The following is an 18,894-nucleotide window of genomic DNA, read 5'->3' on the forward strand; positions in this document are numbered from 1 at the left end:
CTCTCAGACAGGACGGTTCTAGTTACATTGGGTCTTCCTCTCAGACAGGAAGGTTCTAGTTATACTGGACCTTCCCCTCAGACAGATAGACAGGCAGGCAGGCAGAGTGACAGACGAACCAGACTAGGGGGGATCTAGGCTCTCAGTAAAGCTCCAACTGAATGCACAGACAAGCAGTAACTCTTAGAGATATGAAAGCAGCATGGGCCACTATTCATACAACACTAGCTAGCATGATGTGTGTTGGGGGGAGATAGCTTGGAGACTGTATAGCTGCCAAATCTAGTTGATAATGCTGCTGAACTATCAGCAAAAAGAGAAAGCCAGGAGAGAAAGAAAGGGTTTGTTTCAGAAGTTGTGTGGACGTGTACTTCTTTCTTTCATGTAAATGTATAGAGACATAAGCTTTAATAACTGTTTGAATGATGGTTCGAAGAAAGACTAACTATTACATCTAAATACCATGATGGAAAGAAATATATTTTCATTTGCTCAACAAAACCCCCAAATCTGCTGTAGAAAAGATATTGTCTTTCCATATGGGGCCAGGGTTCATGGGTCTGGGGTGGTAACCCACACGGGACACTGTGTCTGACTGCATGCAGTTCCACCAAACAAATACCAACTCCACCAGCAAACCTCTCATTTCACCAACAACCCAACCAGTTTGTCTTCATTTAACAAACCTCTATTTAAGTCCTCCTAATCACATCTTAATTGTGAGAAGGATGTGAAGCACAGAGTCCATCTCTACTGCATTTGTTTTATCCAGTGATGGAAGATCTGAGCTAGATGGAACAATCATGTATCTAGTAGACCAGGCTATCCATAACCATATATCATGGTGACCAATAGATCATTGCATCTCCATAACCATAGATTCTGTAAGTGCATATGTACACCAGACACTTAATAGGAAAGCACAGGCAGGCAACCATCATGAAACGCACGGTTGAGAACCTGTCTGTCTACGCCTGGGGGCGAGGTGATTATGGCTCAAATACTTTCACCAGGTCACACATAAATGGACACTGAGAGGAACAGAGAGGTTTGCCAGTGGGGGCGGGGGGGGCGGGGGTGGGGTGGGTGAACAAAAAAAAAACAGAAAACAAAAAAACACCTACAGTCATGAAATGGCGTTTTGGAACGTCATAGATCCCTTCTCCCTTCTGCTGACTGGTAGCGGTAGGAACCTGAGGTCCGATTAAAATAAAAGAATAACGTAAGCAGGAGCAACACCATTTTACCAAGTCTGAGCATGAAGAAAGATTGCTTTATTACTGAACCCCTTCCCCTGCGCCTCTACTGGACTGAACGGGCTCTGGTTTACACATGACTGGTTAAAAGCTATGTTATTCAAATGTACAGTGGTACAGCTCTATAATCAATTCTACTTAAATCAATATTGATTGTAAGCAATTCAATGAGATTTTGTATTCTGCTCTGTAGTTTGGCCACAAAGATCGCAGTATGGCTTTTCTCTGTTTCTACAATGTTCAATTAGATGCTCAAATCTGTGGAAACAGACAATGCTGGAACATTCACCCTCTCCTATGTTTTCTATTGTCCTCACTTCAATCTATTAACCATAGTCAACAAAAGGACTCTCTCTATTCGCCTGTGTGACATGGCGTTTTGGGCTACATTCTCTGCTTGCCTATTGATCTCGTTTCATTCGAAGATCAAATGGCATGGCAAGTGATTAATCTCTTTGCATCTTTCATCTTCACTGAGGCGAGGGAGAGGAGGAGGGAGGGGAGGAAGGAGGAGAGCAGGGAGGAGGGATAAGAGGGAGCAGAAGGAGGGAGGAGAACGGGGCCAAATTAAATCACACTACATGTCCCTGGAGGCTGGTGTTGGTCCCTTGAACTAAAGTGGAAGGTCAAACCTCTGGGTGTCTGCAGGGGCCCTACATCAACTCTAGAGGATCCTGGATGAATTGGTCTGCCAAAACAACTGGCCTTGACTGCACCTCACTGCACTGCACACGTGATGAATGTTATTCATAATTTACAATTAGGAGAACTGTATGTTATTCAGAGTGCACTGCTCTGATCTCTACCAAACAGAATAATCATAGTTTAACACACAATTCTGGGTTGACTACTCTAAAAAAAAAAAAAGGTAAGGAAGGGGTGGGGCTTGGTATTGTACCTGGTAAACGCTCTCCTCTGATTGGTGGCCACGGAGGGGCTCATGTCCAGCCTCAAACACAATGTACTACAACAGAGGTGGTGGGCAGGCCAAGAGGCATGGAGGATGGTGAGATGGAGAGAGAAAAAGAGTTAGAGAAAAAGTGTTAGGGAGACAGGGAAAGAGAGGAAGAGAGAGAGAGTGGAGAAGGGAGAAGAGAGAGCACAGTATTGGTCAGCAGTAGTTCCAGGTACTGTAGAGGTCTAGAGTTCTGCTCTCCTTTCACCCACATCAGCATAAAAACGCTCCATCTTTCCACTACCACCAAGACAAAAGGGGGACAATCCTGACTTGAGATCCATGCCCGTAACTTAGATGATTCACAAGTCACCGCACAGGCATGCATCTCATGTTTGGATTTCGTCCACAGTCATTGGACTGTATATGGTAAAAAGAATCAATGGTTTGAAGGACTCAGGGCCCGACCACTAAACATACCCATTCAGATTAAGGGTTAGTGTTGCCTGTGCTTAGTGTAAGGGTTAGTGTTGCCTGTGTTCAGTGTAAGGGTTAGTGTTGTCTGTGTTCAGTGTGAGCAACAGAGTATCGGGTTTCAGCCAAAAAGCAGGTGCGGCAAGAGGGGTGAACAATCAATCGGGGTCAGGTAGTCTTTAGAGGGACATCAGAACATATACACAGATCAACTGAAAAGATATATACAAAGAAAACAAAGAACACTGCACTGGCAATGGGAGAGTCGAATGGTGGAAAACAACTGTCCAGTATGATCGGTGGTCTACTGCGTATTACTGAGATGGTTGGGATTCATGGATCATTAACTCAAGCAAGATCAGCGATAGAGATTTCCATTGGGGATTAACTGTTTCTAATTTTACAGAATGAATCACATGAAAACACTGTCGTCAGTAGGAGGTAGAGCGGTGAGGTCACATGGGGTCCATGCCTAGTTCTGATTGGCCGTGTGTGTGTGAGCTGCGTGGAGACGTACCTGGTAAACGGGATCGTCCATCTCGTCCTCCAGAATAGTCTGTGTGACGGTCAAAGAGAAGGAAAGTTTCACACAGCAGGAAGAAGCGGGACGGACAGAAGAACAGAGCAGGAGCATGCAAGGACATCAGGTGTGAGCAATCGGCCATTGGCTTGGGGGGAAAAGGCCTAGGACGTTAGGGACCCAGACTCATGGGCTCCATGTATTGAGACCGGGGTGCTGTTTCACTCGGTTGGGTGGTTTTTTCCAGTGAGATAGTTACAGCCACTAGCGAATTGAAGGAAAGTTGACTTCGTTCGTTTGCTAGAGTTGTTTCGGAGGAATGTGTGAAGGCAACATCACTTTTGAAAGCAATCATATGAAAACATAAATCCTGACCAAGTCATGCAAGATTGTTGACATAACTTTATTAATAACAATTAGAAGTACAATTAAAAAAACACAAATTAGGTCCTATATGGAAATCAAATGTAGTCCAACAGATCAGATCAGGGTACCAGCCACTTTGACCCTACCTTTACCTTTGAACGGAAACATGTGGACTGGAACCATCTCCATCCACTAATATATCTAATTATACTGATTGTCAGGTTCAGTATGATTCAGTATGGCCGCCATGTTAATGTGAAGCATAAAGACAACAGTTCTGGGGTGGTCCTTCTTGTAGTTTACCTGGTAGACGGCCTGCTCACACTGTTTGTCCTTCTGGGCCTTCTTTTCCATCTCCTCGCGCTGCTTGATGTCGTAGATGAGTGTGAAGAGGTCACGCAGGTCAATGATCAGTGGCTCCGCCTGCCAGGTAGGGAGGCGACAAACAGACAACAGACACGCACTGTTCACGCACACTCAGGCAACAAACACACACTGCTCAAAGCCCTGTTTAGTAAATGTTGATTGACTGTGACTCATTCTGTTACCACTACACCTCATTCCTGTCTATACAACCAGGGTGTTGTACTTACCGACTGGCCCGACTTGATGGCCACAAACCTGTGGTGTCCTTCCTTCCCGCAGACGTAGCCAAAGGCCCGGTGGTCCCGGGTATCCTTGGCGATGTAGGAAATCTCATGCACCGAGTGATGATGCAGCAGAACCTGAACACGCAGGGAGGAAAGGACATTAGCAGGAGAACCTGAGCACGCCCGGGAGGAAAGGACATGAGAATCTGAACACGCAAGGAGGAAAGAGCATTAGCAGTGGAACCTGAACATGCGACAAAGAAAGGACATCAGTCAGGGGCAGGAAGTGATGTAGTAGACATGAGGCTAAAGCTCAATTTTCCTCCAATGCACCCAACTATTTGCGCAGTTGTCAATTTTGGGGAATTGTATGGTTAATTTGATAGAGGCTTGTTTTATTATTTGTAAGTATCTACCAATGTATCATTGTCCTGAAGTTTCAGGGTATTTGATTGCCACTGCTTTCTGGAAGTTGGGGAACTGTGAGAGTTGGTATTGTTAGAAGCCTGATTTGATAAAGGGGAGAAAGAAGTCAGGAGTAGGAAATAAAAAATACAAGAGAGAGGGCTTTGTGATGCAGGTTTAGTTTGTTCTGGGATTTGACCTGTCTAGTAGAACTTATTGCTCTAATGAGTTTCATGAACTCGTGAATGTTTTGTTTCAAAAGGAGTTCACAGTAAGTACAACTTACTGCTCTCTAATTCTGCCAATATGGTGCTCCGGATTCACCACAACAAGGAAAGAAGAAAGATGGAAAATCAGTTATTCCTCCCTACGACTGACTGTTGATAGGGAATAGTCTTGACAAGAAAAACTGACACTTCATTCTTTCCCTTCTCTCCTCATTTTTCTTCCAGCTCTCAGATGTCTCAGTGGGCCTGGAGATGCAGCACATTTGCAGCATGAATAACATCAAATCAGGATGTGTATGTTTGTGTGTGTCCTTGTTTTACTATACTTACAAGGACCAACAAATCCCTGCAAGCATAGTAAAACATGTCAAATTCACTTGTGGGGGCATTTCACAGGTGTTCATGAGGAACAAAGCAATTTTTGGCTAAGAGGTTAAGAGTTACTAGGGGGTTAGGGTTCAATTTAGGGTCAGAAATCCGCTTTAGGGATAGCATTAGGGTGATCTCACATGGGCAGATTTGGTATGCAGCTAGACAAATTAGTTGTAGTTAGTGGGCACTTCATCTGCTGAGCAGACACTACACACCACACACATCTTGAAGATTGTTTAACCTGGGGGGAGTGTTGTTGTTGTGCATTGTGCAATTTTTTTAAATATGCATCGTCAACAGAGCATGGTGCACCCACAGGGCAGCCCTGAATACCCAGGTCAAAAATACAACCAACACACACACACACACACACACACACACACACACCCACACACACACACACACACACAGACACAGACACAGACACACACACACACACACACTTCTCTGCTGTCACTCAACTACATTGACCTGGCATGCCATTAATAGCATTGATAAGCTTTGTTCAACATGGTTAGCTGCTAAGAAATGAACTATAGTGCTTATCCAGGAGGCAGACAAAAGACAAATGTAACATACTAAAACTGACACAATTCTAAAGTCTAGTTGACAAGAAAGTGTCTTTTCTGCATTACACATTTTGATCTGAATGTTCTGCAACGCTGCGTCCTGCTGAAAAGCCACATATTTTACCATAATGATTGTTGGGAAATGAAGTGCTGTTGTGGTAATCCCTTTATAAAATGAAAGAGCATTAGGGGGGTGATGATTGTCAAACCAAATTACAGAAGCCGCAAATGGTGCTGAGAGTTAAAGTGTAGGGCTTACACACATACACACACCAAATATGAGGGGTATCATTTAGCAGAGGGTGATAAATGACAGGGCTTGCAGCAAATGACAGGTGGCGCCACTATCCACCCAAAATAAAAATGTAAGTAATCAAATATCAAATGCTGACGAGCCTTGCAGGGCAGGTCCATATAGTAACACTGTAGTAATACTCAATTAATTATATTTTATTCATTCAATGTCAATTGAGGTGGAGCAATGGGCCAATTAGGCTAGCAGTTAGCATTGACGATGATTAGCGGTGGAACTCTTGGCTAATTAGTGAGCGGATAGCGTTGATGAGCGTAGAGCCTCAGGGTGAAGGTTGGGGGGGGTAGGGGGGGTGAGAGGAACATCTCTATCATCCCGCAGTGGAACAGCAGGCCTTTGGGCCCTTAGGGGAGGAGCAGGGAGAGTCTCACAACACCCTATGAGTTGGGAGGGAGGAGTGGGGAGGCAATAACATCACTCTTGTACGCACTATTAGAACAGACGGGTCTATTATCAGACGCCAGCCATCACACGGCAGACCAGACCCAGGTTAAATCCAAGCAGTTTACTCATCCTAAATTCCAAATCCCCCCTACCCTTTACATCCCAGACACTAACTGCCATATCTACACAAGAGAAAACATCTGAGGATTTCAAGGGGGGAAGCGATATTGCACCATTTCCACCTAACCAGTTGGAAGGTTTAGTGAAACTTTTAGCATAATGCACATCCTGTGTTTATCAATAGCTAAGACGCCTTTGTTATATTCCCCGGCATGTGAGCTGTACCCTATGCAGGTAGACACACAGGGTGTCTCCCCTTCTTCTACATGATTGTAATTGAACTTGTTTGAGCCTCTGCCCTCTGGATGTCCTATAAGCGTCACAACAGCTGGGGCCGATATGGCTCTGCAGCTCCGCCGTGGGGCAGGCCTCTCTGTGCAGCTGCATCGAAGGGGCCTCATCACTCACTCACCCCTGATCTCTCGTCGTAAATCTTGATCCCTCCAAAGGAGATGGTGAGGAAGACTCTCTGCTTGTGTTCTCCTTTGGAGCGTGCCGACGAAGCCATTCCCTGTGGGAGAGGAAGAGACATAGGGAGATGAAGGGAAATACACTCAGCATGAAGACAGCATCGCGCCATCGACTCCCAACTCAGGTATCTAAGACTGGAGAAGGACAGGAGGAAGCGGTGGGGGTGGCAGCTGTTACATAAGGTGCAATAGGACAGAATGTTCTTTCATGTTGCTCTTTGTGAAACCTTCATTCTCCCAACACTTAACTGTTTCTCTTTTATTGTTGAGCCGTTGACAGGCTGGCTTTTTAAGTAGGCTGTTGCTGTATGGACCTTTGCCACAAGCCGCTAAACTACAATGGAGCGGGTTTGGTTGACTGGATGTAATCTGACTGGATGTAATCTGACTGGATGTAACCTGACTGGATGTAATCTGACTGGATGTAACCTGACTGGATGTAATCTGACTGGATGTAATCTGACTGGATGTAATCTGCCGGCCCGACCACAGACGCTTCCGTCACGTCGCCGTCTTGCTGACTGAACAACAGAGGAGGCTTTAATGTAAATTTTCCCATGGATCTTAGCGCATTTCCCGCCTTTACTAAAACAATTCACATCCTGGTCATTCCTCAGGCTCATATGGAGGCATTACCCTCCCTCTCTAACACTCCTCTGACATGTCATTCATTTGAGAAAGTGGCGTGAGAAGAAGACCTCATCGTGAAAGGCAGGTCATGTCTGACAACCTGGAAACCCAGTCACGACAAACAGCGTTGAGCCAGCAACACAGCACACTAACACAACACTTCATCCCCTATTTCCAACCTCAGCACGAGATGTGAGCCTCAATCATTAGTACAGACACTTTGGAACCTCTCTCTCGCCATCCCTCCGTCCCTTCATTCTCTTGAGTAGGAGGAAACAAAGAGCGGCCTGCTGAATAGACGAGAGGACTCCATAGGCTGTTGTCAATCCACAATCGGCTTCTCCATTCGGTGGATTAAGTCCTGAAGCTTAGACAGGCAGCTCGATAGAGACCCCATTCCCTTCTGTACAGCAGCCTTCCACCCCCTCTTCTGCCTGTCCAGATAACAGCAGGCCGGTATTGATGGGAGAGCACTGACTGTAACTAGCGGTGACTGCTGGATATGAGAGTCATAGGCAGGTCACTGTTGAAATGTCACAGCGTGAATCTAGAAAACCTCTGCTTGTTTTGTTATTGGACATGTGGAGCGAGTCGTTCTGCAGGACACGGATATGAGATGATCAGAGCAGGACATGTTTCGGACAGATGGCTGTAGAGTACTGCTATTGTCTCCAGAAGCATGGTTTAAGAAGCCCGGGAGAGACGTAACAAAACCAGTCTTCTAAAGATGAATCGGTAACTAATCCTGCAATGATGCTTGCAGCGCTGTCCTCCATCAGGTGTTAAATACTCCTTCCCTATACCAGAATGGGTTAAATATATGCTCCAAGAAAAATACAGACCAGAATTATCAGGGAAGTAATATAACACCAAAGAGTCATTTCATACTATTGTTAACCAGACAGGGTTGAATATGTGTCTTTCAAAACACGCTCTTCTTCAAAAGCATCTGCAGAATACCATTAACCGTACCAATACACACACACACACACACCTTGAGCTTCATCATGGAGTCCTGGCACAGCTTGTCCCCGCGTGCCGCTGTCACCTCATCAATCCCGATCAGCTTGGCCTTGTAGCGTACGCCATCACCACGGAAACGCTTAATCAGCCCCGCCTCACTGCGGTCCTGACCTGCAGAGGGAGAGACGGAAGGAGAGAGAGAGAAGGCAAGAAAGATGTATTCAGAGGGAGAGACACAGAAAGGGAGAGAAAGACAGAAAGGAAGCGAGGAACAGAAAGAGATTGAGAGAAAAACAGAGAGATTGACAGAGAGAGAGAAAAACAGGGTGGGTATACATTTATAAAGTGTATGTGGGTGTGTCAGGGTCTTATTCAAATCTATTATAGTAAAAAACATGGCAGTGCAATTGAAGTGTTTTAATGTCACAAAGAGTGTTTTCTGTTTGTGCTCCGCCTTGTTATAACATTGAAAATTTAATGAAATCAAAATGAAAAAAGGAGTACATTTGTCATGATCTCATATATATCCCAAATCAGCTATCACGTTGACAAGAAAACACGCAGCAGAAGCTAACCCTGCAGGAATTTCCAGGAGCTAGACCTGAAATTAGGGTGGGAGCTGACAGGCGACGGGGGGTGGAGAAGGGGTGGGGTGGGGGGGGCAGAGGGGGTTCACTGCACACACCCCTGTTCCCATGGGCGCTGTTGGCTGGTGACAAACAGTATGAAAGGCTGCTATTGAGAGGAATCATTTCGGTCCAACGAACACCCACAATCCTACAACACACACCCCCCCCCCCCCCCCCAATGGGTGATGGATGGATGAGAAAATGAGGAGGAGGGAGAGAGGGAGAGAGGGAGCGGAGTGGCGGTGAGGGAGGTAGAGATGGAGAGAGGGAGTGGGAGAAAAGTATGGGAGATGGACGAGAGGTCTCTGCCTGGCCCGTCTAGCCGGTGTGTGTGTCTCTGTCATGGTTCTCCCCCAATACCTCAGACACCTCACCATTGCCTTGACACTGACATTTTTCTCATTTAGTCTTTGGCTCCATCGTGTCCGTTGTGTTTTGACTATGTTGGCCCAAAGCCTCCCAAAGCCTCCACAACACTCTGTGTTGGAGTAACCTGTCTCTACATAACCTGTAGGTGGTTTGTCAGGGTTTAGCGTAAGTTTGCTGCTGCTTGACACACAGGGATTGTGGTATTTCAAATTAAGGTCAACGGCACCTTGGAGACTTTAGCTAAGACTATTTCAGGGCCAGCTCTGCCTTACTACTAGGCCAAGAGAGAGAGAGTATGAGTACATCCCATCAGTTAGCAGGGCATTTTAAACAGGCCAAATGGCTAATCTCTGAAAAAGAGAAACAGGACAGCTTTTAATATCCCTAATGAAAACTGCCATGCCACAAACCAAGAACCAAGAAGTTACACCAAATTAGCTTATTCCACTGAATATGAAAACATATGCGATCCACATGCTACATCTTAGAGTAATGTCAGTTGAGTTTTCCTGCTACTGAATATTTCAGTGAAATGTCTTGTCAGTTTTTCGATTCCCCAGGAAAACGAAATAGAAAGATAAAAAATACCAAATTAAGTGCCCCTGCGAATGAAGATGGTTTAGATTAAACACAGAGCTTGTCGTCAGCTTGGCTATGCCTACTTGCTCACTAATTCATGAAGGCTGAGCTCACAAAAGTGGGGGAGGACTTGAAGATGTCAGTCAAATTTCCAAATAGGTGCTTGTCATATCTGGGGTCTACTGCCTGCCCTTTTTTTTCTCTGCTAGAAGTTATGCCGAAATAATGAGACTAGTACAGTCACTGAGTTTTGGACAGCATAATCTCATCCCGTATCAGCTGATATGCATGTTTTGTGACTGTTTGGGAGAAACTGCATTACACATCCATTTTGTGCTGTTCATTTGAAAGCTGCTCCCTTCCCTGTCTTCATTCCTTACTAATGTTTCTGTTACTGTACGTCCCCATTGGAAATCAATCCCCAGTCCCCTACTGGATGTAATATTTCATTTGTAAATATTAATGTCATCATGGTTAACCCAAAAATAAAGCCTACGCGATCATGACCCAGAACGTGAAAAGCTCCATTCCTCTCCCTTTGCAAGTCACAGTCAAATGTCCACGGTCCACTTTGAAAGTCGAAAGATGCTTACAAAGCACCAGAACTGATGCTGCTGGTTATCCTCTAAATTCTGTTGTTTCATGTCAGCTCTACCATTTATGTACACCTAGTCCATCCAAGCAAGATGGAGCAGTGTAATGCATCATACAGTATTCCATCTATCACCAGGGTTTACAGCACACTGCTGCAGCTCCCTCCCCCGGCTGTTCCCAGCAGGCTGCTGCTCTACATACACTGGACAGTATGCCAACTGTGGAACATAAAACCTCAAACAGCCCAGCGACCAGAGGAAATGCAGGCGTTGTATTCCACATCCAGTCTGCTACCCGTATCAACTCAGAGTGGGTGCACATTACACTGGATTGGAGAACCAAACCCTGTAGGGGACCGGGATCACCCATAATTTTTCCAGCTCGAGGAAAAAAAAGAGATAAGGCACTCACAGCCCCTGGAAGAGTTTACAAAAAGGTTGAGCAAGTCCCTACAACCATGTAGGGAGTGCTTTTCAAGTCTAGGCTAGCTATATCAAAGTAGGAGGCCACAGCCAGTCTTTGTAACAGAGCATGTATAGGAGTGTAACTGTTCAAACCCGTTTCTGGATCAATTCACTCACTCGCAACATTTACCTGCCTGAGAAGAAAATGCATTGATCTACTGAGAGGACAATTACTGCTAACAATGGTAGCCAAGCTAGCCTTGCTCTGTACTGAAAGTGGAGTCAGCGGACTAGCTGGCTGTGAGAAGATAGTGGCAGGGTACCCCTCCTCAGTTAAAAGGGTACAAGGAAAAGACAGATGGCTTCATGGCACCAGATGGAGAGTCATAAGTGGCCCTCCAGATACGAGAAGTTGGCAACAAGAATTTTTGTTCTGGAGCCCAGCATCCAAGGAGGCTCAACCTTTGAACTCTGTAGTCCATGTTATACATCAATCCATGTTTCAGTGTCTATTTATAGTATGAATGTATACAGGTTGAGGCTCGCTCCCAGAGGATGAAAGCCCGCCGCCAACAGAGGTTCACCCCCACCCCCCCCCCCCCACCCCTCCCCAGGAGAGCGCAAGGCAGTTCCGGAGGACCAGGGAGAGCACCCCCCCAGGAGAGCGCAAGGCAATTCTGGAGGCAGCTGGGAGTCAGCCCCACACCTCCAAACCTGCCTCTGGTGAAGGCCAATCAGGGCAGCCATGGAGAGGGGAACGGGAGCCGCCCTGGGGTAAAGCTCATTCCGGAGAGGACTAACGGTCTGTCTTTGCCTGTCTATGTACGTTCCCTCACAGAATTTGATGAGGACTGATAGATGCTGGCTGTGAGACCCAGCCTGTGTGTGAAGCCGCCTACATTTTGTTTGCTCATTCTTTTCTCATTCCATTTGTTTAGTAATAAATCACCACGGACTACATTCTCTCAACCTGTCTCTCTGTCCTTGCTTTACCTTCCGCACGACAATGTGCAATATATATGATACAGTGTTATGTTTAATTAAAAGGAAAGACCACACCTGAAACGATTCAACTCTATCCTCTTGCTTCCCCCATCGCTACAGTACATCCTGTAAATACACAATCAGCCAATAAATCCTGTTATTGTTTGTCCTGGTTGTCCTGTTCTAACAGCACCAATAAGTAGAGACTAACAGAACTCCCACTCCAACACTTAGTCTTCATCTCTCCTTCCTAATCCTGCCACTACCAAGCAACCACCCTCGTGAACCTATCAGCTCCACCAATCTGAACCATCCCAAACCATCCAAAACCACTATGAACTTTCCCAAACCCACCATTCAAAAATCTAGCCTTCTCCTCAACATCTTGACACCACCTCCTATTACCTACAACAATGTTTTCCTTTTACAACCACATATAAATCGTCCAACGTCATTTGAAATCTCAAGTTCAATGAGCTGACATCATTCTGCATTCATACCATGTAACCTTGCCTAGTGCAGTCAAAAACAAGATTTACTGATATTCTTTATATTTTTTACATTATTAGATGAAAATAACACTAGCATTGTAAAAATGCTAACACCCTTATTGTAATTGCTGTTAAACCCCTTTTTCAGCTTATTTAGGGTTGAATGTTTGGCCTACTCTTTATCTAAGTAAGGGGGTGGGCTCTTGACCTTTGGTCAGCCAATCAGGGATGTGTATATAAATATTTTCAAAATAGTTTCCAAACGCCCACATATTATATTGAGAATTTAAAATTGGGCCAAAGGAAGCTCAAGTGTATTTTCTTTCATGCACTGCACATGCAGTGGTTAACTGAATCTACAGTGATTATCTAAAAATAAAATAAATCAAATAACCACATATGTTTCAATTTGGTTCTGTGCATAGTGAATGCATGTACTGTTACAATATGTATGTATGCATCCATACACACATCTACCCATCTGTCTCTGCCTGACTGTTCTATCACAGCTCTGTTTAAGACAATCAGTCTTACAGGATGTCCTCCTGTCCTGTGTCTGTTTATGTTCTGCAGAGGTTCAAATGCAGCACAGAATGTGAAGGCCTGACTAGAGCAGAGTAGAGCAAAGCTGTCTGCACCATCTGCCTTGCATCCCCCATATGTGTAGATGAAATAACATTCACAAGCCTCAGCAGACACACATCACATCCGCACACTTCTGCTAAACATTAGCGCACGTTCCCGCACCACATGCACACACTAGGATGTAGGAGACAACATCAGGGCCAGATCGTCCACGTGCAGACTGTCTTACATTGGGTCGACGGCAATGGAAAGCCCCTCCGCCCGATGCTCACACCAACCCTATGCTGTGCCAGTCCTGGAAAGGGTGTAACCTAGGTCTGCGGTGTGCAGCAGCAAAAGTCAGTAGCGACCACACAAGGGGGCACCCATAGAATGGATCGTTAGGCCAATTAGTGAGTTAACGAGGGGTATTGTACACGTCAATGCAGTGGATAAGACATTGATCGCATTACAGTTACACACAACTATTGATGTGCTCTGGCTGGGTGCTGATATTTAGGTGACTCAGGGGGTAAATGGCAGAATCATTACTGTCATGATTACAACGTGATCGGAGGCATGCCTGTTGAAACTGCCAGGGCACATGTCAACCAAATGGATCATTCCTCAGAATAGCAACAGGAGAATTTAAGAGATATACTTAAGACGGAATGAATACGAATACAAAGAATTTCAGTGGCTCACCCAAAACGGGTCGGTACGTGACATCTTTGACTTGCCAATGATGGAGTGGTCAGACCTGATATCTTGGTTAACCAGAGGGAGTCAGATGTATTGCCATGACCTAACTGTGATTAGAGAACAGACAGTGGAGTTGACATGTAAAGGGCCATCATGGTATTCCATTAGGGCCTTTTTCAACAAGCTCAATGCCCATGGGAGAGTTGCTGACTGTAGATTGAGACCATGGCTCCTTTTATTTTCCCTTCTTTTTTTTAAGTGAATCATTTTTTGCACAGATTACAGTTGGCGAGCAACAGTTGCTATGGAGATGGGGTGAAGTCACGCATGTGAAGCAATTCCGTCGATGGGCAGGAGGGAGGGTTTGCCTTTTTCATCATAGGCAACTGCACAAATACAAACACACACATACACACACACACACACACAGGTTTTATCTAATGTCTGGTCTAACAATAAAGAACACCATAGATCAAAATCCCTCTAAGAAAAAAAAGCACAAATCTTGAAGTAAAGGATTTTCTTCTGGTGTTAGTGTGTCGTACCCCTGACCATTTATAAGGATATTACTATTTTTCTATACCTACAAATTGCCTCTCAAAACACACTAACATCAATCTTTTCTACAATCCACCCAACCACACAGACCTTGTCTAAAGCTCTGTAAAGGCTCTGCCAACATACAACCCTGTTCCCAAAAGAGTTGGGACACTGTGTAAAATGTAAATACAAACAGAATGCAACAATCTGCGAATAATTTATCCCTATATATAATTGAAAATAGTACAAAGACAACATATCAAATGTTGAATGTTTTTGAAAAAATACCAGAAACAGGTTTCAAAAAAGTTGGGACAGGGGCATGTTAACCACTGTGTTACATCGCCTCTTGTTTTAACAATACTCTGTAAGCGTTTGGGAGCGGAGGAAACCAACTGCTGTAGTTTTGAAAGTGAAATGTGTTCCCATTCTTGCTTGATATAGGGTTTCAGCTGCTTAACAGTTCGGGGTCTCCTTTGTTGTATTTTTTGTTGTACCCCCATACCATCACGGATGCTGGCTTTTGAACTGTGGGCAGAAAAGAAGCTGGATGGTCCCTCTCCTCTTTAGCCCAGAGGATGCGGTGTCCATGATTCACAAAAATAATTTCAATAATTTTTATTTGTCAGATCACAGGACAGTTTTCCACTTTGCCACAGTCCATCTTTAATGAGCTCTGGCCCAGAGAAGGTGGCAGTGGTTCTGGATCTTGTTTATAAATTGTTTCTTCTTTGCATGTAGCAACATACTGTGTTCACAGACAATGGTTTTTGGATGTGTTCCTGAGCCCATGCAGTGATTTTCACTATAGAATCGTGTCTGTTTTTAATGCAGTGCCACCTGAAGGCCCAAAGATCACGGCCATCCAATATTAGTTTTTGGTCTTGTCCCTTGCATATGGAGATTTCTCCGGATTCCCAGAATCTTTTAATTATATTATGTACCGTAGATGATGAGATCCCCAAACTCTTTGCAATTTTACATTGAGAAACTTTATTCATAAATTGTTGCACTATTTGCCTGTGCAGTCTTTCACAGAGCGGTGAATCCTTCCCCATCTTTATTTCTGAAGGACTCTTTTTATACCCAAGCATGTAACTGACCTGTTGCCAATTAATCCAATTAGTTGTGAGATGTTCCACAGGATTTTTTTTAGCATTACACAATTTGTCCAGTCTTTTGTTGCCCCTGTCTCAACTTCTTTTGAAATGTGTTGCTGGCATCAAATTCAAAGTGGGCATATATTTTTCAAGAAACAAAAAAAATTCTCGGTTTGTACTATTTTCTATTGTATATAGGGTTTAAATAATTTGCAGATGATTGCATTCAGTTTTTCTTTACATTACACCCAGTGTCCCAACATTTTTGGAAATGGGGTTGTACCTGGTGAGAGTCCTTTACCCAGATTCTGTAATTCACCTCTCTGAGCCTACGTGTAGCACTGTGTGAAAGAGTGCTTCCATCTCCACGCTAACACCCTTTGCATTTCTATGAACCTATATGGAATCTCCAGGGTTAGCTACACCAGCCCTCCAGCAGCAGAACATGTGGTTAACATGCTAAAGGTTGCATTGATGTCCTTCCCAGCGTGTTGCGCCACAAGGCCACGTGTAACATTCCTCATACCTGCCTTCCTCCACTTAACTCAAATCAATGGGCTCTCCTACAGAACGTCAATTCATCTGGCGGTGACGGATGGACAGACGGACCTAGTGAAACGTCCACAGAACCCTGCTGCCGCTTCTGTTTGAGGTGAATTCAGATTTACCGTACTGCAAGAGTGGCTTTATTCATGGGTACACAGATGGAGAGGGAGGGAGGCAAGAAACATTCCCTCTCTCCCTTCTCTCTCCCGTACTCTCTTTCTCCCTCTTTGTCCCAGCCAATTCAATCCCATTTCAATCTTGGTGCAATCGTTCCGAGGCTGCCTCGCCCTATTACATCACTTTTGCTGTTCATCAAAGCGACAGGGTGTGAATTCCCCCGTCCATGACACCTAAATCTTGACACTACAAACCTCCAGGGTACAGCCAAGAGCTGCTCTAGATCTGCTGCTGCATCTGGATGAATCCCTGTGGAAAGAGACAGCTCTGGAGGCACTCTCCATGTCTCTCTCTCTTTCGTCGACTGTCGTTCTCTCTCTCTCTCTCTCTCTGTCTACTACTCAATGCATATTTGTTTTTATTTCTCTTTCTCGTTCATTCTGTCTCTGTCTAATTCTTTCTCTCTTTCTCTTCATTCTAACCTTGCTCTCTTCCTCTGTCTCTCATCCGTTCTGAGACAGAAGGTTTCTCTGAAGTGGAAAATGGTACGTATCCACATCTACAGTAACTCACTATTAATGCAGACACGCTTAACTGGCAGACATGCAAGTGTCTGTCTTGTAAATGTGTTGTGTGGGTACCCAGGGTGTTGTGCATACATGCTGTCTATGTACTCTGTGTAGGTGGCTAACTACAGTGGATATAAAAAGTCTACAATCCCCAGTTAAAATGCCAGGTTTTTGTGATGTAAAAGAATGAGACAAAGATAAATCATGTCAGAACTTTTTCTACTTTTAATGTGACTTATAATGTGAACAATTCAATTGAAAAACAAACTGAAATCGTTGAGGGGGGAAAATGTGGCTGTGTTCAGAATTAACCAATCACATTCAAACTCATGTTAAATAGAAGTCATAACACACCTGCCATCATTTAAAGTGACTGATTCATCCCAAATAAAGTTCAGCTGTTCTAATAGGATTTACCTGACATTTTCTTAGTTGCATCTCAGAGCAAAACCCATGGTTCGCAGAGAGCCTCCAAAGCATCAGAGGGATCTCATTGTTGAAAGATATCAGTCAGGAGAAGGGTACAAAATAATTACCAAAGCATTAGATATACCATGGAACACAATGAAGACAGTTATCATCAAGGGGAGAAAATATGGCACAACAGAGACATTACCAAGAACTGGACGCCCCTCCAAAATTGATGAAAAGACGAGAAGAAAATTGGTCAGGGAGGCTTCCAAGATGCCTACAGCAACATTAAAGGAACTGCAGGAATTTCTGGCAAGAACTGGCTGTGTGCTACATGTGACAACAATCTCCCGTATTCTTCATATGAATGGGCTATGGGGTAGGGTGGCAAGACAGAAGAGTTTTCTTGCAAAGATAAACATCCAAGCCCGGCTGAAGTTTGCAAAAACAAACATCAAGTCCCCCAAAAGCACGTGGGAAAATGTGTTATGGTCTGAGGAAACCAAGGTAGAACTTTTTGGCCATAATTTCAAAAGGTACACCACACCCACAGTGAAGCATGGTGGTGGCAGCATCATTCTTTGGGGCTGTTTTTCTTCAGCTGGAACCAGAGCCTTAGTCAGGGTGGAGGGAATTATGAACAGTTCCAAATACCAGGCAATTTTGCCACAAAACCTTCAGGCGTCCGTTAGAAAGCTGAAGATGAAGTTCACCTTTCAGCACGACAACGACCCAAAGCACACATCCAAATCCACAAAAGCATGGCTTCACCAGAAGAAGATTCAAGTTTTGGAATGGCCCTGCCAGAGCCCAGACCTGAATCCAATTGAACGTCTGTGGGGTGATCTGAAGAGGGCTGTGCACAGGAGATTTCCTCGCAATCTGACAGATTTGGAGCGCTTTTGCAAAGACGAGTGGGAAAATATTGCCACGTCAAGATGTGGCATGCTAATAGACTCCAACCCAAAAAGACTGAGTGCTGTAATAAAATCAAAAAGTGCTTCAACAAAGTATTAGTTTAAGGGTGTGCACACTTATGAAACCAGGTTATTGTTTTTTATTTTTCCCCCTCAAAGATTTCAATTTGTTTTTCAATTGAACTGTTCACGTTATAGGTCACATTAAAGGTGGAAAAGGTTTTGACATGATTTATGTCTGTCTCATTCTTTTACATCACGAACCTGGCATTTTAACAGGGGTGTGTAGACTTTTTATATCCACTGCAGCATGTAGCCCTGAGTGTCACCATCACCTCCCTGTGTGTCAGATGTGTGGGTGGGTTGGTGAAATGGAACACAAGGACTTTATTTGAGTTATCTTCAATGCCTTTGTAGGTGTGTATGCATGTGCATGTGGGTGTATTCATACAAAGTCAGTGGTGTTTCTTTGGATAAGAGCATCTTCTAATTGACTTAAATGTTAATGCTAAATATAGGACGGACAAGAGAAAGCCACTGCAAAGGTTTTGATCAGTTAGGAGAATTGAAGTAGAAATTGTGGAGAAAAAATTATAAAGGACTTTTTGAGGGAGTAGATACAGCAAACTAGCACAAAAACAATGAATGAAACAATATGATACATCGTCAAAAACCATATCACGCACCAGTCACCTCACAGGTAAGTGAACCAGCCCATGCTTGATAAATATCACTTAGTAGATCTCTGGGGAGAAGGACACTGGAGAGCTTAATAGATACTGGTACACAATAATGACAGGGAAAAATAAATAAAATAAATCAGC

General features: G+C 44.3%; 1 protein-coding gene across 1 annotated transcript in view; it reads right to left on the reverse strand.

Annotated features, from left to right (window-relative positions):
- The window catches only part of c8b (complement component 8, beta polypeptide), a 49,379-nt gene that overhangs the window by 12,738 nt on the left and 17,747 nt on the right, over positions 1 to 18,894 (reverse strand). The window contains exons 3-9 of the mRNA XM_010886899.3: positions 8,586 to 8,725; positions 6,904 to 7,002; positions 4,105 to 4,236; positions 3,815 to 3,934; positions 3,143 to 3,181; positions 2,155 to 2,220; positions 1,125 to 1,193 (exon numbers count right to left, since the gene is read on the reverse strand). Of these exons, the coding sequence (XP_010885201.2) occupies positions 1,125 to 1,193; positions 2,155 to 2,220; positions 3,143 to 3,181; positions 3,815 to 3,934; positions 4,105 to 4,236; positions 6,904 to 7,002; positions 8,586 to 8,725 (665 nt within the window). The remainder of the gene's footprint in view (positions 1 to 1,124; positions 1,194 to 2,154; positions 2,221 to 3,142; positions 3,182 to 3,814; positions 3,935 to 4,104; positions 4,237 to 6,903; positions 7,003 to 8,585; positions 8,726 to 18,894) is intronic.

The sequence above is a fragment of the Esox lucius genome, chromosome 3 (assembly GCF_011004845.1).
Source record: "Esox lucius isolate fEsoLuc1 chromosome 3, fEsoLuc1.pri, whole genome shotgun sequence".
Classification (NCBI taxonomy): domain Eukaryota; kingdom Metazoa; phylum Chordata; class Actinopteri; order Esociformes; family Esocidae; genus Esox; species Esox lucius.